Source organism: Colletes gigas, unplaced genomic scaffold (genome assembly GCF_013123115.1).
Source record: "Colletes gigas isolate AHSC1104 unplaced genomic scaffold, ASM1312311v1 Colletes_gigas_Sc00045, whole genome shotgun sequence".
NCBI classification, from domain to species: Eukaryota; Metazoa; Arthropoda; class Insecta; order Hymenoptera; family Colletidae; genus Colletes; species Colletes gigas.
This window is the reverse complement of record NW_025106674.1, coordinates 1,352,074-1,372,148: the sequence shown is the minus strand read 5'-3', so window position 1 is coordinate 1,372,148 and position 20,075 is coordinate 1,352,074. Positions and strand designations below refer to the sequence as shown.

The window sequence follows — 20,075 nt, the reverse complement described above, 5'->3', positions numbered from 1 at the left end:
TGGAAGAAATTAAATTCTGATGAAGATTCTCCATCCTCAGTACCTCCAGAAGAGGCATTATCATTAATAATGTCATCACATTTTACCCGACAACAATATCTAAATGTGAGACAGCTTTGTATAGCACATGGTAGTACTATTCTTCCATCCGATTTTATTCTTCGACGTGTACGCAAAGAAACATACCCACAAAACATTGAGATTTCGGACACAAAGTGTATAGTAAATGTACAAAATCTGTTAAACCATACGATACAACGATTTAAGTTGCTTCTTACACCTACATTAGAAACGGAGGAAAATAATTTCTGTTTAATATCCAAATGGGGAATGGATGGAAGCTCTGGTCATTCTACGTATAAACAAGGGTGGCACAATTCTAATACAAACCAGTCTGATGAAAATATTTTTATGACGGCAATGGTACCTCTTAAACTAATTGGAACATTTTCCAAGAAGGTATATTGGGAAAATCCAAGACCATCCAGTTCCCGATTTTGCAGACCGATATCCCTCCAGTGGATACACGAGACGACAGAATTAATTAAAGAAGAAGAGGAAAGGATTCAAACAGAAATTAACAATTTAGTACGGTATACCTTTGAGAACATTTCTGTAGAGTTTAAAATGCTGCTCACCATGATAGATGGCAAAGTTTGTAATTCCCTTACACATACATCAAGCATGCGCTGTTATATATGTAAATGCAGTATTTCAGAAATGAATAATTTGGACAACATCTCTTTTCAATTCTCCGAAGATCCTACTTCAATACAATTTGGTCTTTCACCCTTGCACTGCCGAATTCGATTTTTAGAGTGCGTACTTCACATATCATATAGGCTAGATTTTAAAAAATGGCAAGCAACGTCAAAAAAAAGTGAAACACAGGAATTTTCATATAAAGAATTATTGGAAAAAAGAAAGCGCAGAGTGCAAGAAGATTTTAAACAGAAAATGGGTCTTTTGGTAGATTTACCTAAACAGGGACATGGTACACCGAATGACGGAAATACCGCTAGACGTGCCTATAGAAATGTAAGATTATTTTCGGAAATAACTGGTGTCAATGAAGAATTAATACAACGATTTTCCAATATATTAACCGTCTTAAATAGCGGCCGAGAAATAAATGATGTTCCGTTTAATAATTATTGTCAAGGAACGGCCAAATTATATGTGGACAATTATAATTGGTATTATATGCCACCTTCTGTGCACAAAGTTTTAATTCACGGAGCAAAAATAGCAAAAACAATGCTTCTTCCTATAGGACATCTTTCTGAAGAATCGATGGAAGCCCAAAATAAATACGTGAAACGGTTCAGAAGAGACCATACACAGAAACGTTCCAGATATCATACTAACCGTGACTTATTCTATAGACTATTATTCACTTCTGATCCGGTTATAGCGAGTAAAAATATACCGAAAACCTCCGTATCAAAACTATCCGAAGAAGTGCTTCAGTTATTGAAACCAAAAGAAGGGTCAACTAGTGAAAGTGAAGATAACGATGAAGACGACTACGGAACATGGTCCGAAGATCATTAAAATCAAGTAAATTATACAGATTCTATATCAATATAGCATATAATTATAACATATAACATATAAAATTATATATTTAATAATAAGTTTGGTTAAATCCATAATTAACGCTTTTAAAAACAAATTTCATCTGATAACTCTTACATGTTTCGAATCAGGTAAAATCTGATTATTAATTCGAATTCTGCGCATCAAAATCTATAAAATTGCATATTTGTATTTAACTTCAATCGAAAAATTACGTCAAAAATAGGTTTTGTCCGCGTTTTTCGCGTTTCAACCCACTGTGCGCCGCCGCGATTCCGCTAAACTTACGCGTGTTACACGTGGCCTTATAGAGTGACCGAGTCGCCACACGAACGACAAGGAGGAGTCTGGGTATAAAACGCCTAAGCGTTGGACGAACCAGAGAGTTCTGTCCTGACCACTATATACGACGTATCGCTGTCAAAATACAATTGTTACGCATCTGTTCTTAATTCCCTCAATCCATTAAGCCCTTACAGAACTGACAGAAAAATGGGCGTGGGCAGGATAGATGCTGTTCAATCATTAAAACTTAATAAAAGACTAGAGCGTAAGTATAATAACGGATCTACTCCAAGTACTTTTGCGGGTACTCCTTCGTCATCTACTACTTCACAGATGGTTCAAGAAACCGATTGCAGTGATGACGATAATTTGACTTTTGTCAAAGAGTATAAGCCAACCACATTTGCTTCTAATAGTAGTCAAATGAGATTGAAACTCACAAACGCTGCAATTGTTGCTCAGAGATACAATATTTCACACAGCGGAGCTGCGGCTTTCGGGTCAGCTCTTCTTGAAGACATGGGCCTCATATCAGAAACAGACAGAACACGTATCATTCATAAGAACAAGATCTCCCGAGAGAAAACACGCACAGGAAAAGAACTTAAAGTAGCAGCTCAGAAAGATAATAATGGTCATCTAACAGGTTTGTATTTTGATGGCCGCCATGATAACACCTTGTTTAGAGAAAAGCACGGTAATTATGCAGAACAGGTGTTTCCTCACCGATTTCAATTATTTTTGGATATGTTGTCGGGGGCATAATTCTGAACAACTTTTTCCTATACATGTTACCGCCGCTCGACCTTCGTTGCCGAGATATTTGCCAAAAACTATCGGTTGCATTCTGCCCATACCTACATATGTACATTGTATGTACTTGTGTGCACTAGCCGCAGCCGAGCCCTTGGCTCGACGTTCGACTGTTTATTCAGTATTGTTGTACACACATCACGACGTGACAGACGTATCACTTTAGTTTTCTGTATCAAGAGTGTTGTTTCAGTACCGAGAGTGTTTAAAATGAAATTGTACGAATTTTTAAATATCTGCAATGATTATAACATTTGCTGGAGTTTTTAATTGAACAAAAAGTAATTCATGGAAGGATGAATTGCGCCAAATGCAAAACGGAAATGACGTTTAACAGTGAAACATTAGTGTTTGCGTGTTATAACACCTTCTATAGATTGAACAGAAACAAGAAACGCGTAAAACAACAGTGTATGTCAAGAATTAGTGCACTTCACAATACCTGGTTTGAAAATATACACTTGCCAATTCAAAATATTTGTCGGTTTATTGCATACCATATAATGCTTCGGCCACCCAAACAAACATTTTTGATACAAGAATTAGGTATTTCTTCACACACAGCAGTTGGTTGGGCAAGCTTTTGCAGAGAGTTGTGTGAATTATGGGTCGAAAAATCTTCGGTTCAAATGGGAGGCGAAAACAAAGTCGTCGAAATTGACGAAGCTAAGATTGGCAAGCGTAAATACAACAAGGGCCGTCTTGTTACTGGACAGTGGGTGTTTGGAGGAATTGAACGAGATAGTAAGCAAGTTTTCATTGAACCAGTACCAAATCGAATTTGCGAAACTCTACTTTCCGTTATAAAAAAATGGATTAAACCAGGAACAACAATCATGTCGGACTGTTGGAAATCTTACAATTGTTTAAATGAAGAAGGCTACAGACACTTAAGAGTGAATCATAAAATCAACTTTGTTGATCCGGATACAGGGGCACACACTCAAAATATCGAGCGTGTATGGTGGGAAACACGAGCAAACGTTCCGCGTTATGGAACACGTGAATATCATTATTCCGGATACATAGCGGAGTTCCAATTTCGACGAAAATTCGATTTTAATAATCGCATAATCGCGTTTTTTAACATAATGGCAGAAATATTTCCACTTAGCAACGAATAAATTTCAACATTTAACTAAAAGCAAACTAAGGTAGTTATATATGTATATTCTTCCTCATCCTTTCTCCTTTATATTCTATGTACATGTTACCGCCGCTCAACCTTCTTTTCCGAGATATTTGTGTAAAACTCCGGTTGATTTATTTAGACGCAACGCATTCCAGTTTCCAATTTGTCCCGGGTATTAGTTTGGTTTGGGTTAGATTAGTGCGGGGCCGCTTGCGGGCGCGTAACGCATGGTAGCTAACCGATCTCAGTTTAGAGATTTGAATCAGAAACTTGCGGATGCCCGTTAACACTCCGACTCACATCGGTTCGCTACCATGCTTTACGGCGCGAGCGGGCGCGCGCCCCCCGCCCTAATCTAACCCAAACCAAACTAATACCCGGGACAAGTTGGAAACTGGAATGCGTTGCGTCGAAATAAATCAACCGGAGTTTTACACAAATATCTCGGAAACAAAGACCAGCTTCGTCATTTGCTTTGGTACTGTAGATAGGTATACGGCAGAATACAATGTAGTAGTAGCAGCAGTTTTTCGCGAATATCTCGGAAACGAAGGTCGAGCGGCGGTAACATGTATAGGAAAAAGTTGTTCAGAATCGTATCCCTGACAACATATTTTAAGGTCGTCAAAGTCGGTGAGAAAACACCTGTTTTGCATAATTACCAAAAGCACTAAATATCTCGGCCACGTATCGCCAAAGTCAGGCTGTAGTGCTGACGTTTCAGAAAGTATTTATACTACGTTAGATGAAGAAGTTCCTGGTGGTGTAGCACATATTCGCGTCGTAGGTTGCGACGGAACTGTTGTAAATACAGGTATTCATGGAGGTACCATCAGACTCCTAGAAGTTAAATTGGGCAGGATTATTTCACTTCAGTGGATTATTTGTGTATTACATTTCAATGAGCTGCCTTTCCGGCATCTTTTCTCTCATGCCGATGGGCACACTTCTGGACCAAGGGCCTATTGTGGTATCATCGGCCAAAATTTGAAAGGATGTGAAAACATTCCAGTAATTTGCTTCAAAGCCATTGATTGTGAGTTTCCTGGTATTGACCAATCCATTCTCAGTAAGGATCAAAAATATTTGTTGAGGATTGCTTCTGCCATTAAGGTTGGTGTGGTTCCCAAAGATCTTCTGAAGTCAGAACCAGGTGCACTTAATCTTACACGATGGTTGACCACAGCCAATAGAATCTTGAGGCTTTACGTTTCCACCCGACAGCCCAGTGCACATTTGAAGTTGCTTGTTAACTTTATTCTCAAGGTTTATGCACCATCATGGTTCAGAATCAAAGGGGAACATTCTGTTAAGTATGGTGCTCGTCATGTATGGCAATTTATTCAATCCTCGCGTTACCTAGCCAAGAAATACAGGTCAATCGTTGATAAGGTAATTTCAAATAATGCATACTTCGCCTTACTAGAAAACGTCCTTTTGGCTATGTTAACTGATAACTGAGACAACATCAGAGAACTTGCTGTGCGTAGAGTGCTGACAGCACGTAAGAAACTAAAGTCGGTAGAAATCCGAAAATGTTCTCCACCTTCGTTGAATTTCGATGCTACCGATTATGCCGACTTGATCAATTGGGACGAATGTGCAATAACTTCATCACCTGTACTGGACTCTATTAAAACCATTTCCCTGAAAAAAATGCTGGAGGAGGGAAAGATCCCCAAATCCTGGGACTTTGAGGCATACCCTTGTCACACTCAGTCTGTGGAGCGTATGGTAAAGCTCGTAACAGAGGCATCCAACAAAGTCATTGGAGTCGACGCAAGGGATGGCTTCATTCGAGCCACACTTGAGTCGCGCAGTCATATGCTCGCTTTTGAGTACAAATCTCATTTTTCCACTACATCAAGTCTATAAATTCCGTCTTCTAGTCCACAAGGTAGGGTGGTTGGGTGGACTAGGTAGGAACTCGACATGCTGCCACCTTCACGTGGTGAGGTCTGAGTCACTCTCTTGTCATAGAGTGGGCGAAGAGCTGCATATACCGCTCGTACAAGCATGTTACATTCTCTATTTTCGGAATCTTAATCTAAGAATGCTGTATAATAAAGTGTAGGGAACCGTGCCGGTAGAATCTACTAAAAATTAAATTATTAAATCGCGCATAAGTTTCGGCCGAACAGCAAATCGTTCGCTGTCCGGCACGAGCGAGGGAAAAAAACTGTCAACACGTAGCGAGCGAACGGCCGAACGGCTGATGGGTGAATAACCCAAAGAGCGAGAAACGATAGCGAGAAAGAGAAAAAGATTAAAAGGTCGGCAACCGCCGAACGTAGGTTTAATTGTATTGTACAAAATAAATACGAGCGCGCCGCGGAGAAAGGAGTCAGACATTGTCGACTATCAGCGAAGAGTTTTTGGCGAAGCGATAGCGAGACAGCGAGATATTGAGGGTGCGAGAAAATATATATCGTGTAAGGCGTCGGGAAAAGGCGAGGCCCAAGCCGAGGCGCTGGCAAAGGACCGCGTCTGGCCTTCGTCCGTCAACACTCCCACCCCTACCAATTGGGGAGAAGGCTGACGACAAAGGCGATAGTCTAGGCCGAGGACGGGCTCATTCGTTTTTCCGACGCTGAAAGAACGGGAATAAAGCATACATACGAATACCCTGCGTATTTCTTAATTCCTAATTCCATTCTACGCGTCTGTCTAACAAGTCAGAAGTGGGATAATCACGCGCATTGGCCACTGAGTCCAATATTCGCGTTGTTTTTGTGAAAATAACGTGTAATACGCAGTGCGAGTGCTACAAACTAAAGTGCGAGACTTTTTCAAGCCGTACGTGCGTCGTACTCGTGACACGTGATACACTGTGCAAGTACCGAGAAACTATAGTGCGAGACTTTTTTAAGCCGTACGGGCATTTAGCATAGGAACCATGAGTGCCGGAGGACGACCGATCATACAAAGACGCGCGGAGTAGCTCCAGCGAATCGACGCGCCCTTCGCGCGCGACCTGACTCGCCGTTCGCGGGATCGAACGGAAGAGCGCCGTCGGGGCTCTCGCGAAAGGTCGCGACGCGAAGAAAGCCGGAGCCGCCGAACGCGGAGATATTCGCGTGACAGGTCGCCAGATCACCGGCGGGAACATTCTCCGGATTCATACCGAGCGCGGACGCGATCGCGATCCCCTCCCGAACCGCGAACGCCGTGCACGAGGGAGAGTTCGGCGATCGAGGCGCTAAAGTTAACTGTCGAGAAACTCCAGGAGGAGTTGAGGGTGACCAGGTATCGGCCGGCGATAGTGCAAGAGCACCTGATACCGAGGTTCGACCCGTCGGACCATAAGAGCGATATTGAGCAGTGGGTGCGAGATGTGGACCGCATCGCGCGACGGTGTGGCTGGTGCGACGACGATATTTTATGCAATATCGCGCGCCAGCTACGCGGACACGCTCGTCAGCTGTTCGACGAGGAGCAGCGTCGGGACTCGACGTGGGAATCCTTGAAGGCGACGCTGGTGGCCCGGTTTAAGAAGCCGGTGCCGTTCGACCGGTTGCTGAGGGAGGCTGCCGCCTATAGCGCCGTGCCTGGACAGAAGCTAGGAGACTTCTGTTTCCACAAGTTGGCAAGGTTGAGGGCCCTGAAGTTAGAGATTCCCGATGAATTCCTGAGGGACGCGGTCATTGGGAGTATCCGCGACGAGGCCATCCAGAGGACCATAAGGTCGAACAAGTACGCCACGGTCGACGACTTATACGTGGCGATGTGTGAAATGGGCGCGATGCCGAGGGCGGACGCAAACGCGCCGGGGAAAACGTCACGGCCCGTGGCGCGTACGCCAACCGCCGTACCGGGGCCCTCAGGGTCGCAACAACAACAGCGGAGATCGGGTGACGGAAAGCGGCTGAGCGGCAGGGCCGTGTGTTTTAATTGCGAAGAGGAGGGGCACCTATCGAGAGCGTGCCCGAAGCCGAAGTACGCGTGCTCCTCATGCAAGAGGGAGGGACACCGGGAGCGGTACTGCTTTCGGGTGAAGGCAACGACACACGCATTACAAGTAAGTACAACTCCAAATAAATGGATAATGCATGCTAGGGTGAATGGGCGGAAGGTGCAATGCCTTCTAGATTCAGGCAGCACGCACACCCTGATACGGAAATCGACAGCCATTCGATTGGGAGTTCGAATGGTCAAGGGACCCTTCGTACGAATGCGAGGAAGAGACCCTGCATGAGGTCATTATCGAACAAGACTTCATTGATCAGGATCATGTAATCCTGATTAAGATGCACGATCGAGTTATCTTGAGGGAACTGCCAAGCGTGGAGAGCGAGCGGCGTTTCCTAATGGATGTATGCGCGACGGAAGCTGTCGTCGAACCAAGCAGGTTGGATTGCGGTGAGATCTCGGAAGAGGATCGCATCTGTTGCGCAAAGTTAATTGAAAAATTTGGAGACCGAGTTACGACATCGATGCGTACACTGGGTAAAACGAGCCTCGTGAAGATGGAGATAAGATGTACAACCGACACGCCGATTGTATATTATCCATACCGGATGGCTGCAACGGAGCGCGCGGCAGCACGGGAGATCGTCGAGGAACTACAGGAGAACGGGATAGTTCAAGAATCGACGTCACCATACACGAGCCCTATTACGCTCGTGAGGAAGAAGACGGGCGAATACCGGCTCTGCGTGGATTATCGGCGATTGAATGTGGTCACTGTCAGGGATCAATACCCCCTTCCATTGATCGAGGACCAGATAGACCGATTGGGGGGCTACTGCTACTTCACGGCTATTGACCTGGCTTCGGGGTACTACCAGGTAGCTATGAGCGAAGACGCAATACCGAAGACGGCCTTCGTTACCCCCGACGGTCATTACGAATTTTTGCGGATGCCTTTTGGGCTTACCAACGCACCGGCTGTTTTCCAACGGCTTATAAATACGGTACTAAGACCGTTACGGAACGCGATTGCCTTCCCGTACATTGACGATATAATAATTCCGTCGAAAACTGTCGCCGAGGGACTGGAACGCCTCCGTCTCGTTTTGAGCAAGTTGCGCGAGGCTAACTTAACCATCAAGTTAAGTAAGTGTTCGCTGTTGAAGACGAAAATAAATTTCCTGGGAAGAGAGATAAGCGCTGCAGGGGTCAGGCCCGGGGAACATAAAATCGTTGCTGTTCTCGAAATGCCAGAACCGACGAATGTTCGAGAAGTACGACGGTTTCTGGGTCTTGCAGGCTATTTCAGGAAATTCGTCAAAGGGTACGCAAGCCTGGTCACTCCTTTAACGGTATTGACAAAGAAGCACGTGCCATGGGCCTGGGGGAAGGGGCAGAAGAGGGTTGTGCGTACCATAAAGGAAATGCTGACAACGAGACCTGTTCGTGCGATTTGCGTTCGGGCGGGCTGTTCGGTGAGCTACGACTTTCGGAAGACGGTTGGTGACCGCTGCCTGACAACAAGGTATCCGCGCGAGCTGACGGCACGGCGAAGGAAAGAAAAAACGCCAAATAGACGTGACCGTTATTGAGCGTTGGTACTCACCGGGCCGTTTTACCCGAAATTTCGAACCGAACTGAGAGCAATTGCTCCCCACTCTGCCCCGCGCTGTAAACTATAAAAGGCCACGCGTCGCGGAGTCTGAGAGAGAAAATTCTGGCTGTTTAACGCGTCCATCACGCGCCACCTCTATACGTCAAAACGCATCTGGCGATATCCGGCCCTCCGTGTTCGGGAGTTTCTTGGGCTGGATGTGTTGTGGTTTTGTGCTCGCTGTTACAACATTGTAACGTCAGAAAATAAGCCGTAAGTACATATTTTTATTAAATTCTGTAGTGACGGTATTATATTTCATACTGTAAGACTATTTTGCATAAGATCATGGTCGATGTATCACTTTATTGCGTTTGTATTTGTAACTAGACGTCGTTGAAAGCCAAAATTCGGTTTCGGAAATTTCCGTACACTGTACGGTATTACCCGCTATAACTATTTGTATTACATATGTTGATTTATTTATTGTTTTAGATGGCTCCAAGGAAATATGTACCTGGTCGTCACGAAAAATGAAAGACGCTGTGAAGGCTGTACAAGGTGGAGCTAAATTACGGAAAACTGCTGTTTTATACAACATTCCCGTAATGACACTCTCAGATTATGTGAAGAAAACAGACAGATCTCGATCAGTCATTTTTAACAAAATGGGTAGAAAACCAGTTTTCACAACACAGCAAGAAAATGAAATAAAAGATCATATTCTGCTTCTAAGTAGGTTGTTTTACGGATTGACACCACATTCATTGAAGAGAGCTGTATTTGAATATGCAGAAAGAAATAAAATAAGAAATCCTTTTAACAAAGATTCAAGGGAAGCCGGAAAAGACTGGTTGTACGGTTATCTCAAAAGAAATCCTGAAGTCTCTGTAAGACGCCCAGAAGCTACAAGTGTTAATAGGATCCTTGCTTTCCATTCCCAAGAAGTTAAATTACATTTCGATAACTTGAACCAGTCCATGATGAAACACAAGTTTCTTCCACATAGAATCTTCAATGTGGATGAAACGGGAATAAACAGCGTTCATAGGCCTGATAAGATTCTTGCTGAAAAAGGACTTAAACAAGTTGGAGCAGCAACGAGTTGGGAAAGAGGAAAAAATATAACAATATGCTGTTGTGTCAGCGCTACAGGTCAATACATTCCTCCCATGATAATATACCCACGTCAGTGTATGCAACCCAGTCTAGAAAGAGGAGGTCCAAATGGAAGCATTTATAAATGCTCAAAGACTGGATGGATGAATGAGGAGCTTTTTCTCGATTGGATAAAACATTTTAAGGAACACACAGGATCAACTCCTGAGAATCCGGTGTTATTGATCCTTGATAATCACTGCAGTCATATTTCCCTCAACATCTACAACTATTGTCGTGAGTATGGCATCCATATGATAACTTTGCCACCACATACTTCTCATCGAACACAGCCCTTGGATTTAACTGTGTTTGAACCACTAAAAAATGCGTTGCACAAGGAGTGCCAGACGTACATGAATATGAATAATTACGAGAAGTTAACGCCTCTAGAACTCATTCCTCTTTTTACAAAAGCTTACCTCAAAATTGCCAATGCGGAAAAGGCTGTTAATGGCTTTAAAACTGCAGGTATCTGGCTTTTCGATTCAAATATTTTTCAACAACTAACTGAGGAAGGAAGTGATGAGCCGTCACATGAATTTATTTCTCCAGAAGAAGCAGTAAATGTAGAGTCAGAGACAAAAGGTGTATTAGTGAATGATCCAGATAACTTACAACCTAGTACATCAGGCACGAATAATCCAGTTCAGTTTGATGAAGATATCGAACAAGAGATTATTATATCTTCTGAGCCCACCGAAAAAGAGATTATGTGTGATAGGAGGCAGATCCTGAAATCTCCTGAGTCCTCCGCCCAAGTATCTTTCAGCACTATTTCTCCATTGCCGGATAGTAAGAAAAAGCAAGAAAAAAGAAAAGGACAAAGTAAGAGAAGTAAACAGCACTCAATAATTCTCACTTCCAGTCCAATGAAGACGTTGTTGGAAGATAAGGAAAAGAAACGAACGATAAAAAAAGAAAAAGAAGACAGAGCAAAGAAACAAAAGGTATGCAAAAAAATTAAAATGAACTCTAAAAAACCAATTCAAAAGAGAATTAAAAAAGAGACCAAGAATTATTTAACTTCATCTTCTGAAGATGAAATTGATGAAAACTTATTATGTGACGATGACGATGATTGTGATGGGCAATTTTATGATGAAGGGCAGTCAGGAGTTAATGAATTGTGCGTAATATGTGGTGAATTTGGTAAAAATAAAGAATTATGGTACAGATGTGTGTCATGCGGAAAGTGGGCACATGCTTTGTGTAGTGGCGCGAATTCTGCGGACAATTTTATCTGTGTATTTTGTGAATAAATATACCAACACCTATAATTAATTAAAAATGTTAGTTTTATTTGTAAAAAAAAACCTTTAATCATGCTATTTGGAGCCTTAAAATTATGTACGAAATTAGACGAACAACGTACGGAATTACACGCAAATGTCGAGTAATTCCGTACATATAACTTTATAAAATAACTTGTTTTTGACGCTTTCATAGTATGTAGTTGCATTCAAATGTGCTGTATTCATATAAAACTAGACTAAATTTAGGACGACTTGATACATGATACTTTGTCTTGTATTAAATAGATTCAAAGAAAAGGATGGTTAAAGTTAGGTGTACGATATTACCCTCCGCTCCCCTACAGAAAATGTTTCGGAAGTATGCAAGACGATACAAAATTTCGAGAAATTGTAGACATTGATTATAAGAAGAGAGTAATTGAATTTTGGCGATCTGGATAAAAGAAAAGAAGGAATATACAATAGAATCAGTTAAAAACCGATTTAAGAAAGTTATAAATGTAACACAATTGTACCGATGGGAAGCACAAGTTGCTGAGGGTGAGTCAAGAACAAATAAATTGTTATACATATGTAGGAATGAATATGTCGTATGAATGTTTATTAACTGGTATGGCTGAGGAATGTTTCGAGTGGATCCTTTACAGAACGAAAGCAGCGTGTTTTGGTAAGATTGGCCGAGGTGTGAAAGAAAAGTGTTTGGGACAGAGTACTTGAGATTATCGTGTGAACGGAGAGCGAGTGGCCACCCAGGGCTCGAGGCGAACGTGACCGAATGCGTCTTTCGAATGGCTGATGACTGCATCTAGGGTGAACGAAATAAAGTGAAAGAAAGAATGAAAGAAAGAGTGAAAGAAAATGAATGAGAGAATGAATATAAGCCGCAGGAAAAGCGCGCATCGGGCAGAAGGTTTTTCCCGAGACACCAGAGAGTTCGAGTAACAAGTGTGTATAACCGCGTAGTATTACTAAGTTTTTGTGACATAATAAATATTATTCTTCTTCTTCTTCTTTGTGTTTTTTACGCCGCGTCGACTGCGAGGTCATTGGCGGTGGATGCGTGCTTGCGCGCTATATTTGATTATACATATTTGTTTCTTTGAGAAATTTTAGAGTGTCACTTATGTGGGCCTGAGCTGTAAGGGCTGTGTCCGGTTTTATCCCATATTTCTGTCTTTGGGGTTCGGTTCTTCTGCACTGGTATAGGATGTGGTCTACTGTGAGGGTTTCAGTGGGGCAGTGGCTGCAGTACGGTTGATCGGTTTTTCTTATTAGGTGTTCGTGTGTTATCTTTGTGTGACCTGACCTTAGTCGAGACAATATGGATTTTTCTTTCCTATTTAAATTGCAGGTAGGAATTGGTTCGTAGAAGTTTTGTATTATATCATGTATTTTTGTTCTTTTTGTTGTGGTCCACATTCTGTTCCATTCTTCTTTTGTAGTTTTTTTCATATGGTTTATGAGGTCTTGATACGGTATTGGAACGGTAGTTTCGGTTGGTGATAGGATTGTTGCTTCTTTTGCTGCCGCGTCTGCTTCCTCGTTTCCCGGTATGCCTTGATGTGAGGGAATCCAAATAATATTTATATCGGTGTTGTAATTTTTGTCTAATTCTGTGTATGCTTCTTGTATTTTTGTTATGATGTCATGGCTATTGTTGCTGTTTGAGGTTTCTAGGGCTTTCATCACGCTCATCGAGTCCGAAAAAATGGCAACGTTTTTAAGGTTGTTGATGCTGTGTTTCAGGGTTTCAAGTATTGCATATGCCTCAGCGGTAAAGATTGAAACCAATTTGGGGAAGACTTTGTTTTATAGTCATATTTTCGGTGACGATGCTGAATCCTGCTCCTGAATCAGATTTGGAAGCGTCGGTGTAGATTTGGTTACAGTGGGAGAAGTTGTTTTTTAGATTTAGGAATTTGGCTTTATGTGTTGTTCGGTCTATTTGATTTTTTGGCAGGTCCGCTAGGCTCAAGTTAATGGGTGGTGTCTTAATAGTCCAAGGAGCTATTTTACTTTGTTTGCGTTCAATGGTAGGAGCCCATTCGATGGGAGGTTTCAAGATTTTGTTGAGTCTGATACGGAGCGGTAGTGGGAACTTTGGTTTTTTGGAGTATAATTCATTGAATCTTTCAGAGAAGATACGGTTGAAGGTCGGGTTGTTCGGAGTGGCGGAAATTTTTGAGGCGTATTTCAGTGTTAAATATTTCCTTCTTTGTTCGAGGGCCATTTCATTGGCCTCGAGCAGAATGCTTGCTATTGGGCAGGTGTGGTATACGCCTGTAGAAATTCTCAGTGCCGTATGGTGAATTGGATCGATTATTTTTAAAGTGCGTTTCTTTGCTGAGTTGAAGACAGTTGAACCGTAGTCAATTTTTGCTCGTATCAACGCTCGGTATGTTTGCAACAATATTTCCTGGTCAGCCCCCCAGCTATTATTGGCAAGTACTTTAATTATATTTAGTCTTTTTGTGCAGGAGTCTCTTAAGTATCGCATGTGTGGGACCCACGTCAGTTTCTTGTCCAGGATGAGTCCTAGAAGTTTAATGTGATCCACAAATTTTAGTTCAGTTTCTCCCATAGTTAGTTTTAGTTCAGTCTGGTTTTTTGTTTTCCTGGTGAAGAGGATGCATTGTGTTTTTTGGGGAGAGAAATTGAGACCCGATTTGTTGGACCATTCCTGAAGATGGTTTAAGGATGTTTGCAGGAGATTATATATTGTATTTAGGTTTTTACCGTGGCAGATTATTGTGAGGTCATCGGCGTATAGGTAGGATTTTATTGGAGCTTTTAGGTTTTTTATAATGTCGTTGATCCCAATTAGAAAGAGGGTGACGCTTATGACCGATCCTTGGGGAACTCCGTTCTGTATTTTTATGGGATTTGATGTTGATCCATTTGTTCTGACTTGGATTGACCTGTCTATCAGAAAATTCGCTATGAAGGCTAGCATATGCCCGTTGACATTTATCTTGGAGAGGGTTTTAATTATTTTGGGCTTCCAGATCATGTCGTATGCTTTTTCAATGTCAAGACATATAGCAACGAGATGTTCGCTTCTCTGGAAGGCATCACATATGTCTGCTTCAATGTTGGTTAAGACGTCTATTGTGGAACGATACTGCCGAAAACCATACTGGGTTGGCGTTAGAATGCTGTTAGCTTCTAGATGCCACCGGAGTCTTTTATTAATAATTTTTTCTAATAGTTTGCACATAGTATTTGTGAGAGCAATTGGTCGGTAGCTTTCTGGTTTATGTTTATTTTTGTTTGGCTTGAGAATAGGTACCACTATGGCTTTTCTCCAGTTAGAAGGGAAGACTTTATAAGTCCAGATACAGTTATAGATCTTGAGTAGGTGGTCTATTCCGAGTTTCGGGAGGGACTTTAATAGTTTATTTTGGATATTGTCAGGTCCTGGTGCAGAGTTTTTTGTTGTTGAGAGGATACTGGTTATTTCGTTTGATGATATTGGAGCATTTAGTGTAGGGTTCATATTGTTATCGTCGGTGCGAAGTAAGGTTTCTTTTAGGAACTCGTCGTGATCTGGGTTGTTGGCTATAAAAGACGGGTTGTAATTGTCGTTGCTCGAATTTTGTTTAAAATGTTCGGCTAGGAAGTTTGCAATGTCGCCGGGGTGCGTTACATATTTATTTGCCTCGGTTTCGAGAAACTGTATCCCGTGGTTTACGTGGCCCCCGTTGATGCGTTTGATTTTTTCCCATACCCTTTTAGTAGGAGTTTGTGCAGTTATACTCGAGACATAGGTTTTCCATGCTTCCTTCTTGCTTTCTTTGCTGATTCTGCGGAACTTGGCTCTTAGTTTTTTAAATTCTATTAGGTTTTCATTGGTAGGGTGTTTTTTTTGCTCGGTTAAATGCGTGATGACTTTCTCGTAGAGCAGCTTTACACTTTTCGTTCCACCAAGGGACGGTTTGTTTTCTGATTTTCCTAGTTTGGGGGGGTTTCAGATGCTTTCTTTGCTGCTGATTTGATAATTTCTGTGAATTCATTTATTACTTCGTTGATTTTGTTTGGGTCTATTTCGTGGTTCTCTTCTCTTCCAGTAAGCGAATGTGTTATATTTGTTTGATATGACGTCCAGTTGATTTTGTTCATACTCCATTCAGGTCGGGGGGAACTTTGAGGAGGAGGGATATTGTCTTCAAATGTTATTTTGATGGGGAAGTGATCACTGTCATACAAGTAATTTAGGGTTTCCCAGTTGATATGCTGTGCTAGTTTTGTGCTGCATATTGTGAGGTCTATTGCACTTGTTGTTCCATTGTTAATGTTGAAGTGGGTTGGTGTGCCTGTATTTAGGAGAATTAAGTTTGGGTTTCTTAATAACTCTTCAATCTTTTTCCCTCTGCTGTCCAATTTGGATGACCCCCATAGTGAGTGATGGCTATTGAAATCACCAGCTAGAATTAGTGGTGTTGGGATTTGTTTAATTAGATCTTCAAGTTCATCAAGTTCGAGGGGGTGGCTATTAGGGATGTAGATACTGCAGATGTGTATTTTATGAGGTAAAGATGTTGAAATTGCTACTGCTTCTATGTTGGTGGATAAAGGGATTTCGGTCGAGTAGAATTTATTCGATATTGCGATGGCTACACCACCGCTTGCGTGGTTTTCGTTTACTCTGTTTTTTACAAACATATTGTGATGTTTTATGACGGGGCAGTGGTTCGGTTTGAAATTAGTTTCTTGCAAGCATAGTATGTCGGGATTGTGTCGTTTCAACATAATTTGGCATTGTTCGAGGTGAGCGTAATATCCATTAATGTTCCACTGTATGATTGACTTCATATTTATTCTGGATGTTTGTTTAAGATGATTGTGATGCATCAGATTCAGTATCTGATGCCCAGTTAACCGGGTGTTCGTTAGGTGTTTGAGCGGAGAGTTTTTTGCAAAGTCTGTGTATTCGGTTCTTTATGCTTCGATTATCTAGGAGGGGGTAGATATCTTCTAGCATTTGTATTAAGGCCGGTGTGTTTTCTGTATATTCTTTGGATATTTCGAGTGGGTGGTTTGATCCAAAAGCATTTTCCAGGAAGCTTTAATAAATATTATTGTTTTTGTTAGAGTGCGTGTAATTGTATACTCTCGATCCGTGCGCCATCTGTAAAAAGTGTGTGTCGGAGAATGCCGTGCAGGAAGGAACACGTGGGGAGTAAAACGTAGTATTCTTAGTGTTAAAGTTGGTTTATTGTTTATAATATATATTAGTGTAATAAGGACGTGTAGTATTATTTATCGACCACATCCCCAAGTATCCCAACATGGTAGGAGAACGTGGTTTATGGGGAAAACGTTGATAGGTGAAAGAGGTTATGATTACAAGGAAACACGTGTTTGAAAGAAAAAAGTTGAAAATAAAACCGAATGTGCATCAGAAAAACCTGGATGAATAGTTAAACGTGGTTAACCGGAAATTTTGTGAAAGACGAGATGTTAAAGTTGGCAAGCGAAGCACGTGGCAGTTATAGGTTAAGCACACGTTTATATGGGTGAAGAGGAATATTTAGAGAATGGACACGAATTATAAATTAAAGAGGTTGTTTTGAGGGGAAAAGAAAGGATTAAAGACAAGAATAAAAAGTTGTTTTTGGAAAGAACTCAGAAAAGTTATAATTTTGAAAAGTGTAATCGACAAGAAAAGGAGATTGAACGAAATCGAGATGGCTACACACGCAAAAATTGAAGATACAGTGGTGCCTCGCATAAAGAACGCCTCGCACAGCGAACGCTGCACACAGCGAACTTCCTATTCGTTCATTTCATGATTCATACAACGAACTTCGCTTCACACAACGAAGTCGCCCGAGCTTCCACGATCGCTGCCGATGTATTGCATCCTCCCGCGCAGGCACTGCAGTCGTTAGTCACTGCGCTTAACTTACGCACGTATCGCGGCAGTCGTCCTTTTAAGTTAAACTCAATATTTTTTTTATATCATGGGTTCTAAAAAAAGCAGGAAGGTGATTTCTGTTGAAATGAAACAGGAAATAATTAGAAAGAGTGAATGTGGAGTAAAACAGTGTGACCTCGTCAAAGAGTTTGGCCTAAGCAAGACCACCATTTTCACCATTTTGACAAATAAGGATGCAATCAAATCAGCCAAAGTAGCCAAAGGAGTATCAAAACTATTTAATGAAAAACATAGGTCTTCAATCCACGAGGAATTGGAGAAGCTATTAGCGATTTGGATTAAGGACAGGCAGGTGAAAGGTGACGTAACAACCCAAGATATTATCTGTCACAAAGCCAAGATAATTTATGACGATCTAAAGAAAAACGTCCCTGGAAGTAGCAGCAATCAAGATAATGAAGAAGAATTTAAAGCCAGCAGGGGGTGGTTTTTTAGATTTAAGAAAAGGTGTGGAATCCACAGCGTTACTATGCATGGTGAGGCTGGCAGTGCTGACAAGAAAGAAGCAGAAAAGTTCTCTATTAACTTTCAAAAATGTATTAAGGATGAAGGATACTGCCCACAACAAGTGTTCAATGCCGATGAAACGGGTCTTTTCTGGAAAAGAATGCCGAGCAGAACCTTCATTACAAAAGAGGAGAAGAAATTGCCAGGACACAAAGCCATGAAGGACAGACTTACCCTTATGTTTTCGTCTAATGCCAGCGGAGACCTCAAGATCAAACCTCTATTGGTTTATCACTCTAAAAATCCAAGAATTTTTAAGCAAAATAACGTTATTAAGTCCAAACTGCCCGTCCATTGGAAGCCCAATCAAAAAGCCTGGGTGACCCAAATTATCTTCAACGAATGGATTCTGGAAACCTTTGCTCCTGCCGTGAAGAAATTCTTGCTGGAAAAAGAACTGCCGCTCAAAGCCCTTCTGATACTTGACAATGCCCCTTCTCACCCAAAAGACCTAGAGGAAATATTGCAGGAAAATTATCCATTTATCAGGGTGCAGTATTTGCCACCAAACACCACATCCATTCTTCAGCCAATGGATCAGCAAGTTATTGCGAACTTTAAAAAACTCTACACTAGAGCCCTCTTTAATAAGGTGTTTGAAGAATGCGAGTTTGGTGGAGACAATATGACTGTCCGAAAGTTTTGGAAGAAGAAATTTGATATCCTTATGGCAATACGATTTATACAGAAGGCCTGGGAAGAAGTGTCACAAAGGACCCTCATTTCTGCTTGGAAGATGCTTGTGCCTTCGTGGACCCAGGAAGAAGCAGTTGTTGATGACACAGAAGTGGTGAAGGACATCATCACAGTGGCCCAAAGGCTGGAATTAGAGGTAGAGGAAGAGGATGTAGAGGAGCTTATTGAGGAACACGAAGAAGAGCTGACAACTGAAGAGCTCCAAGCACTTCTGGTCCTGCAACAGGACAATGCTCAAAGGGAAGCGTCATCTGATAACGAGGATCAACAATCAAACAATCAACCAATCCCAACTGCTGACATCAAGAACATCCTGGTCAAATGGAAAGCAGTTCAGGAGTTTACCAATGCCCACTATCCGGATTCAGCTGAAGCAAACAGGATCAACGATCTTTACTCCGATACTCTTGTCCGTTATTTCCGGCAGATGTTGAAGAAAAGAGAAAAACAAACGACTTTGGACAGGTTTTTCATGAAATCATCGGCCAAAAAGCAGAAAATGGATGAAGATGTGCAAGATTCGGTAGACTCTACTTAGTCTGTTTTAAAATTAAAAAAATTATGTTTTTAGATGTATGTATCTAAATAAAAATAATAACAAAAAATTTATCTTTTTTTATGTCATCTTAGCATATTTTATGCTACAGAACGAATTATTTTTTTTAACATGTATTTATATAGGAAAACGCGTTTCACATAACGAACTTTTCGCATTACGAACTTGCTCCTGGAACGAATTAAGTTCGTTGTGTGAGGCACCACTGTATTGCAATGCCTATTTTTGACGGAGCAAATTTCTCAAGTTGGAAAATCAGATTAATTACGTTGCTAGAATATAAAGAATGCAAAGATCCCGCAGTCAGATTAAAAACAGATAAAGAAGATGAAACACAATGGCAAAGAAAGGAGTTGAAAGCCAGAACAATTTTAATAAGCACAATATCAGATAAACAATTAGAGTATGTGGGCGACTGTGAAACAACCCTGGAAATGATGAACAAATTCAATAAAATGTATGCAACTCAAACTACAGCATTACAAATATTATGTAGAGGTAAAATGGAGGAAGTTATGTTGAAGAATTATGAAACGGTGGAAGAGTTTTTCATAGAATTTGAAAAGGCAGTGAACGAATTCAAATCAGCAGGAGGAATGATAGACGAAGCAGAAAAGCTGAGGTATCTGTTGAAAGCTTTGCCATCAAACTAT

At 41.5% G+C, this 20,075-nt stretch overlaps 1 protein-coding gene across 1 annotated transcript; it reads left to right on the top strand.

Moving 5' to 3' along the window:
* The first annotated feature begins 17,727 nt into the window (after positions 1 to 17,727).
* LOC122403180 (tigger transposable element-derived protein 1-like) lies at positions 17,728 to 19,404 on the top strand. The gene has a single exon (XM_043406540.1). It carries the CDS (start codon positions 17,728 to 17,730, stop codon positions 19,402 to 19,404), a length of 1,677 nt encoding a protein of 558 aa, XP_043262475.1.
* Positions 19,405 to 20,075: the final 671 nt, after the last annotated feature.

Coding starts and splice junctions, on each gene's coding strand:
- LOC122403180 (XM_043406540.1), top strand. CDS start 17,728: ATGAAACAGGAAATAATTAGAAAGAGTGAATGTGGAGTAAAACAGTGT.